This window comes from Tachypleus tridentatus, chromosome 3 (genome assembly GCF_004210375.1).
Source record: "Tachypleus tridentatus isolate NWPU-2018 chromosome 3, ASM421037v1, whole genome shotgun sequence".
NCBI lineage: Eukaryota > Metazoa > Arthropoda > Merostomata > Xiphosura > Limulidae > Tachypleus > Tachypleus tridentatus.
Window position 1 is genome coordinate 4132706 of NC_134827.1, and position 8832 is coordinate 4141537.

At 35.7% G+C, this 8832-nt stretch overlaps 1 protein-coding gene across 2 annotated transcripts in view; it reads right to left on the reverse strand.

Moving 5' to 3' along the window:
* Positions 1–1701, reverse strand: part of LOC143246235 (corticotropin-releasing factor receptor 1-like) — a 52620-nt gene extending 50919 nt beyond the window's left edge. For both annotated transcript variants that reach the window (XM_076492604.1, XM_076492603.1), the window contains exon 1: positions 1229–1701. In XM_076492604.1, coding sequence (XP_076348719.1) covers positions 1229–1325 — 97 coding nt within the window. In that variant the 5' untranslated portion in view covers positions 1326–1701. The remainder of the gene's footprint in view (positions 1–1228) is intronic.
* Positions 1702–8832: the final 7131 nt, after the last annotated feature.

Genomic DNA, 8832 nt, shown 5'->3' on the forward strand with positions numbered 1-8832 from the left:
GAACTGAAGGTTAGAACTTTAAAGTATAAATTTGTTAACTCTTCTGTAAACTCGATGAAAAAGTTATGTCATAGAAAGGTGGCATCTATTAGAAATTTATTACTTTTATATTTTGGAGAGTAGGGTAACTATGTACGAAAGACTGGGTGGACCCTGAGTTATAATGGATGAGCAGAAGGTTTCTCCATCTTCATCAGAATTTGGTTCACGTTTTGGACCATGGAGGGTCAGGTTCAGGTTCAGGGTAGACTCCTTCCACCCTATCAGGAACTGTTATTTTGTTTCCGCTCTAAAGCGTACACACATTTGGAGACAAGTTAAAGGAAGCTATTTGGAAGCGAGAACTATCAATTAAACACTGATTGGATAGGCCTGGATGAGCGGACGGGCCGTGGCCCATCCAGGCTCACCCCTAGCTAGACAAGTCGATATTGAACTACTTAAATAGAGGCCCCATATTGGAAGTAGCTGGTATACAGTGTGTTTACAAAATGAGTTTCACAACATCGAATAATGACAAAACAATAGTTGAATGACTACAGAAGTTTTCTAAAGAGACAAACTCATGTGAAACTGTCTGAGAAAATATGGTCTCATATCTTTGAAAGACACGTTTATCTTATACACATACTTAATAAATAGTATATTTTATTAAGCTACTTTCATTGAGATAAGCTTGCAGACCAAAGATTTTGATTGTTTTTTATGCTAACTTTATACTAACTTTTTAATTTTTCTTGTACATCAATTACAAAAGGCAAAAAGTACCAGAAAGATAATTTATAAATGAAATACAGCAGGACGGTTATTTAAAAGAACATTATAAAATATCAGACAGCTAGCCTACCTGACAGACAGATAGCTAAATTGTACTTAAGATTCCATTACAGCTAGACAATCATTAGATACATATAGCTAAGGTGTTTGTAACAACCCATTACAGACAGACAAACATGTGGATGCATATACCTAAGTTGTTTATGACAACCAATTTCAGACAGACAAACATGTAGATACGGATAACTAGGTTGCTTGTGACAACCAATTACAGACAAACATGTAGATACAGATAGATAGGTAGTTTGTGACAACCAATTACAGACAAACATGTAGATATCAATAACTAGGTTGTTTGTGACAACCTCTTAGAGGCAGACAAACATGTACATACAGGTAACTAGATAGTTTTTGGCAACCCATTACAGGCAGACAAACATTTTGCACCTACCATTCGTTGGATGTTTCCCTTGATACTTTTGTATGCAATCTTCTTCCGTCAGAGGACGTGGAATCGCTTCTTCAACATTATAATTTCCTACCTTCATTTTGCCTAAAATTATGGTGTACCACTCCCGATCAGTGAGAGAGAGGCAAATTTAGATCAGACAGTCAGTAATGTTCATACTGATCTTACATTAAAAGTTCTCATAGAACAACTTAGCTACCACAGAAACAGCCAATAGTAAACAGCCATCGAACATTTTTTGTTTTAGTGTAATAAAATAAAACATCAAAACTGAAACAACTAAATCACATCTGTGTTTATTTTTTCCTCACTAGCAAAACATTGCCATTTTCTAACAAACGTCTGATTACATATGTTAAGTTTTATGATATTGCAATTATATACAAGAATGAAATTTGCTGGTCACCAGTTCGTTCTTCATTCAAGCTCGCTCAATAAACAACGTCACAAGACTAGCTTTGCTGACGCAGTCCTTCTTACTACATACATGTTTAGTTCTTACCCACTTTTGTGACGTACAACTAACAGGAACCAATCAGTGCAAGCCTTCCTTTTTGTTATTAGAAATGCTGAAAAACATCAAAATTCGTTTTTAGTATTCGATTAAGCTAATACTCTGTTCCACTATTTTCAGAGCGATCCATTGAAATAATGAATATTGAAATTAATAGTAATTACGTAACATGAAGTGGGAATCAGACAACCAAGTAAAAAGCAGAAATTAAAAGACAAACTTTAAACATGATATACCACATAGGCAATTTCGTTATTAGAATACAGAAGGTTTGCGTCTATTGTCTTCCACTAAATCTTTTTTGTTCAGATAATGTTTTATAGTCAAGTCATAAACAATACTGAAATACGAGTTCTGTTTAACAAAGAGTGTTTGATTTTTTAATTTCGCGCAAAGCTACACGAGAGCTATCTGCGCTAGCCGTCCCTAATTTAGCAGCGTAAGACTAGAGGAAAGGCAGCTAGTCATCACCACCTACCGCCAACTCTTCGGCTACTCTTGTATCAACTAATAGTGGGATTGACCGTCACATTATAACGCCCCCACGGCTGAAAGGGCAAACATGTTTGGTGCGACCGAGATTCGAACCCGCGATCCTCAGATTACAAGTCGAACATCTTAACCCACCTGGCTATGCCGGGCGTTTAACAAAGAAAGAGCAGAGTTCTGTAACTTTGCCAAAAATGTTCACGTAGGAACACTAACTGATGGGCAGAATAACTCCTAACTCTTGCACTTCGAGAATTACTTGAAGTACATTTAACTTAATGCACGTTATCCACAAATGAAATTGAAAACGAAAGTCACTGTGGTCAGAATTTAAACAATGTTTCAGATTTATAAATAATACCCGAATATATATATAGGTATGTAAATTTATATTTACACTAATTTTTGTTTTATTTTATTAGTACCAGGTGTGTAAGACTAGAAGGAAGGCAGCTTAGTTATCATTACTCACCAGCAATTCATAGGCTTTTCTTTACCAATAAATAGTAGGATTAACCGTACACATAACGCCCCTACAGCTGAAAGAGCGAGCATGTTCGGTGTGACAAAGATTCAAACCAGCGACCGTCAGATTGCGAGTCGAATGCCTTAACCGGGCCTAGGTATTTTGTGTGTGTTTTGTTTTTACAATTTTAGTGTCTTCAATTATCCTTCTCAAGGAAACAGACATTCGTTTATTTGGAGATGCGAACTTTCATCGTTTGTGTACTCTTCTGTTAACATTTTCAATTTTTGTTTATTCGAACAATACAATGAAATATTGTCAACTTCATTATAATGGCATTTTTTTTGGTCGAATGGTTCATTTCGTTACCCGAGCTTTCACTTAATGGATGAGAACATTGTCACGAAATGGTTGTAGCTTAGGGTTAAGGTTTAGGAGTCTTAAATATTTTTTACGAATTTTCTCGTTTCTATAGAGAACACTGAAATGTCCACTCTTCAAAAATATTTGTTTATTTTAGTTATTTACTATCTAAAATTCTTGCTATAAAAATAGTTATCTTACCAACATTATTCCTGAGTGTACCAATTGTCGAATGATGGGGAATTCTCCTTGAAAACCTTCATTAGCTTTAATATCGTGATGTTAAATTCACAGAACGTAGCGGATCATAATTTTACACCGAACTGGCTCGCTAAGGTTTGCTGCTAATTATAATTGGTTGATACACCTTCATACACAGCAGTTGTGAAAGCTCCTATTATCGCAAACCATCATGGACACTTGTAAATTGTCCTTGATTGCAGAAATGGACAATGCTTTGAAAAATAATCGTTGAAATATAGTCCGAGCCACAGCTGTCTACACATTGAATATCTTTTATTTATTGTTCATTTATAAGATGTAGAATCATAATAGTGGGTGTCAGTCATTTGCAAATGAAACGTGTGATTATTTTGCACAAACATTCAGTGGGGAGTAACTTAATCAACTTTTTCACTAACTCGATCCAAATGGGAATTAAACTATTTTATAACAACTTAAATGTTGGTATTAATTAAATGCGTTGCCATGCCATGTCTGTGGAAATTAAAAACATTTAAACAAATAATGTAGGTTTTTGGATGTAGTTATCACCGCCAACTGTTTGACTACTTATTTACCAACGAATAGTGGGATTAATCGTACCATTAATTCCACGGGTGAAAGCGCGAGCATGTTTGGTGTGAAGAGGATTTCAACCAGCGATCCTCATACTACGTGTCGAGCGCCCTAACCACCTGCCCATGCCAGGTCTCTCCCTAATGAGGCTATTTTATTTACTTTTGGTTTTGTGTGTAAGATAACACTTAATGCTGCGTTTACTTGGTACTAGTACTTCAGCAAAATAGTGTGCGAGGTTTCTTAAAATTAAAATTCGTAATTTTTGTTTGCTAATGTTCATAAAACACTATAATACAAGTCAATTCTGGCATTAAAGTATATAAATATATTATATATAATCCTACCTTGATTATTCCACCTATGTATTAAAAGCAAAATCCAGAGAAAAATAAGAGCAGTCAAAAATGTTATATCGCCATAAATATACTTTTAATTGGATCACTCGTATACACGAGAGCTATTTACGCTATTCGTCCCTAATTTAGCAGTAAAAGACTAGATGGAAGGCGGCTAGTCATCACTACTTACCGCCAACTCTTGGGCTACTCTTTTATTAAGGAATAGTGGAACTGGCCGCACATTATAACGCTTCCTCGAATGAAAGGGTGAGCATGTTTGGTGTGACGGGGATTCGAACCCTCGACCCTCGGGTTACGAGTGTAGTGCCTTAATGACCTGTCCATGCCGGGCCGGCATGTTTGGTAAGACGGGGTTCGAGTCTAGTGCCCTACCTACTTGGACATCTCGAATCTTTGCATAATAGAGGGGGCTCTAGTTTTACAAGCTTACCGCTAAACCTCTAGGGGCTCTTACGTTATATACATGTTACTGTGAAACTGATCGTATCGATGTATATTTTAGAGGATTCACCTGTTGTTTCAAAATTATGTATATAGATGAAATAATATAGATTGTTTTTAATTGTACTTTCACTTGAAACTATCAGTAAATGAACCTTCACAAGAAAGATGTCAATAAGCAAATCAACTTTATTGAGAAATTTAAACAAGCTCACAACCTAATGACAAGCAAACGTTCAAACAACAGTATTTGGCTCTTCAACTCCTTCTTTACAGTTTTTGAGAATATGATGTAATAGTTTTAAGGGTTTTTAACGTTTGTTGAAATAAAATTGTTATTTCACACTAGAAAGAGTAAAATAAGAAATATTTTATCTCGTGTAGATGTTTCGTTTAAAACACGTTTTTGTTTTCAAAAACATTGGAGAAACTGATTCTTGTGTGAAGGTGGATTTTAGCATGAATACTTTCCTAGAGAACACATATCTAGACAAATAAACGCTCAGTTGTGTTTGTTATTTAATGTTAACAAGAAAATTTTGCAAAAGAACTTAACACCGTTTGCGACTGACTTACACATCACGAAAATTGAATATAGAAAGACATTGTAGATAATTTAATTGACACAAAAACTGATGTTAAAATCATTGAATTATTTCGTAATTCGTGAACAACTTTCAACTTTAAAGAAAAAGGAGAAAGAATTGTGTTTAAGTGTCAGTGTCATTTCTTGTTACCGAATTTTACCTTGTATGATGTTGTAGTATGCTTATTCGCTTAGGACAAACTTCTTGCTCCCAACACGTATTGCTATTTATAATAAAGTCAATTATTGAAACAATACCATCATCATACAGAAGACGAATGTTAACAAGTAACAAAATTCGTCCAACAAGGGAACACGTTGCTTTATGTATAATACACCGCGTCGTGCTAACCAGGGGAAAAGCAAATAGCAATGAAGGCCCACAGACCTACGCTTCAATCTGCGTTACGGATTTGAATCCTTGTCGCACCAAACATGGTCTATTCCTACTCTTTGTCGATAAAAGAGTAGTCTTCTTGGTAGGCCCAGCATGGACAGGTGGTTAGGGTGTTCGACTCGCAACCCGAGGGTCGCGGATTTGAATCCCCGTCACACCAATCATGTTCCTCCTTTCAGCCGTGTAGGCGTTATAATGTTACGATCAATCCCACTTTTCGTTGGTTTTGGTCTTTTGAGTAGTCCAAGAGTTGGCGGTGGGTGGTGATGACTAGCTGCCTTCCCTCTATTCTTACACTGTTAAATTAGAGACGGCTAGCGCAGATAGCCTTTGAGTAGCTTTGCGCGAAATTCAAAAACAAACAAAACAAAAAGTAATAACTAACGCGGGGTAATTCCAGTCCTGCAAAATTACCAACGTTTCAATATATTCACCTATTCCTAACATCGTGACTAGAGTAATATATAGAAAAGAAAAATAACTTATCAGAAATGTCAATAAGCTAAAATATCTAAGGAAGATAAATCTTTGATATATCTGATCGAGTTCTAGGAAAGAGACCTACCACATTGTCATCTATTGGTAACTCTTCAAAACTAATACGAAACACACAACATAGAAAACACAGACCGAACTGTTTGATTAGAAATTCTTCACACAGAATGACAGACAATTATGTGAGTTAGTAAAAAACATGATTCACACCCCATGCGGTCTGCTGTCTCATTCAAGTTTATGTATGGCTGATGTTCGCTGTACGAAGAGATTTCTACAGGTCTGTCAAGACACAATGCGTTGACAACGTCTGAGGTTATCGTGTACAGATGTAGGAGCAAGGTGTAACAGTCAACGCGATTTTACGGCTGTGATGTTAATGTAAACAGTATTTATAATCAGAGTCTCTTAAAATGTTTTGAGACAATTGTTAACGTTGAGCCATGTTGTATTGTACAGACTGTTGAACACCTCCACAAATAAATTTAGAAAGGATACAACAGCACAAGCATTGATGTTAACACAAGAGCATCTAGTATGCTAAATTATAAAGAATTTACTACGCACCTAAACACCCAGTGCGTCAATCCACCGGAAGCATCTTGGCAAATTTCACTCACATAGTTAGTCACACATTATACTCGTATACCTTCTAATTGTATACCTTCCTCAACAAATACGAATGTTCTTCAGATAAGGCTGTGCCAAGCTGCGTTGGTAATAGTTCTGGGTAGAAATACCAAATTAACTGCGTTCTTACAACTAAATACACAAAACATCAATGCCATTCAGCACATGTTTCAAGATATTCCCAGTCGTTTTGTTTAGGTTTATAAGAGGAGATAATAAAGTAATTGGACGCATGTACATAGCTTATCCAGAAAACTCCTAGACATATTACTTAAGGATGCTTTTACTTCATGTAACGTGTGTTATGTCTTTTTCTCTAGAATTGTACACAGTAAATGGAGTGCAATGCGCAACATTTAAATACGCATCTTGGGAGCTGGAGTTACTTACGAAATTAGAACACGTTTTAGCTAAAGCATCGAAATTCCAAATGTCTTCTCAACTCAGGAAGATTTTTCTCGAGTGAGAAAATTGGCGTTAGCGAAGATAATTGATATTTTAAGAATCAATGCCGTTGAGCCTACTACACTAACCTAAACGTACAAAATATCAAATATTTTATTGCAGAATTAAATAACAGGAAAAACTACTAATGAAAACATTGTTTATTAGCAGTTACATATAACATGTCAGAAATTGATTATAGCTACAATTATCATAGTTGTTCAATCTGAAGAAATAGAGTAGAAAGCATTTTTTTTTTCACAGATGGACTTGATAGCGCTGAAAAGGCTCTTACTTACTAATATCTATTTTATCTGCTACTTGGACGCAGGCTATTTTGTATTGCTATTACATGGGATGGTATTGTGGCAATTTTAGTTAAAGGAAGAACAAGTGTGTATAATCAACTTAAGCTCTCGTTCATTCTAACCGAAATTTCAATTTCAAATATCAACTTCTGTGTAGAAGCGTGTTTTTTAATATCAAAACTGCACCTCGTTACCTGCTGTGTCTTCAACAGCTGGAACTGATTAGTTTGCTTCTTATCTTCAAAGCATCAGAGAGAGGACAGAGCCTACACGTGAAGATTACTCTAATCTGATCTTATTAGAATACCATAAACTGTATTTAAAAAAAAAAGGTAAGTTAACTGAGCGGATCTATCGCAATGAATTCTCAGAGGTTACCTGTATGTTTGTAGTTAAGCACAAAGCTACACAGTGAACTATTTATGCTCTGTCCACCTTGAATAACAAAATCCCATTTCTAGCGTTGCAAGTGCGCAGACATATCACTGTGCCACTGGGGATGAGGAGCAGAGGTTGCTATTCGCTGCATTTAAAATTCTAGGATTTTTGCCCTAAAAAAGAACACTGCGATGCTATAAATAACAACGTAATCACCATAGTTATTAGAGATTAAAGAGTTTATTTAAGTGCAGAGAAAATGAACATGGCAACGAGAACATCCAATATCCAAACAAGTTCCTCAACAATTTGTCACTGAGCTGCCTATCACCCATCTCCAAGCTTATGGTTAAAATAGGAACTGTTGTGATTATATTACGAAATACCAGTTCAAAAATTGGTTTAATTAACGGCACGAAATGTATTGCAAAAACACTTTACGATAACACAGTTTACTTAGAAGTGGTAACTGGAAAAATCACGTTTTTTTGTAAAAAGTCACTTTACGTCCATCATCTACAACTCTGCCACCTAGTTAGGTAGAAGACAATTTTATATCAAAACAGCTTGTGCTATAATTATAAACAAGAGTAAGGTCAGACACTTTGACAGAGTAGGTGTTTACCTATCGCGGTCTCCCTTTGAACATGGTCAGCTATATGTTACAGTGTCACGAGTGAAGTCATTTGACAACATGAAATTGCAAACTATCAACACAAGTGAACAAAAAACATTATCAATGTCGAACACGTTTACAAGGAAAACGTGGCATTCCGTAAAAATCTCTTATGAACTTTTAGAACTAAAATTCGCCAGGTACATCATTGTTTCTTTGTAATTTAATAATACGTATCCATGAGATATCGAAAAAAAGAAAAAGAATTTGACTTTCCCGGTCTTCTATAATTATCACAT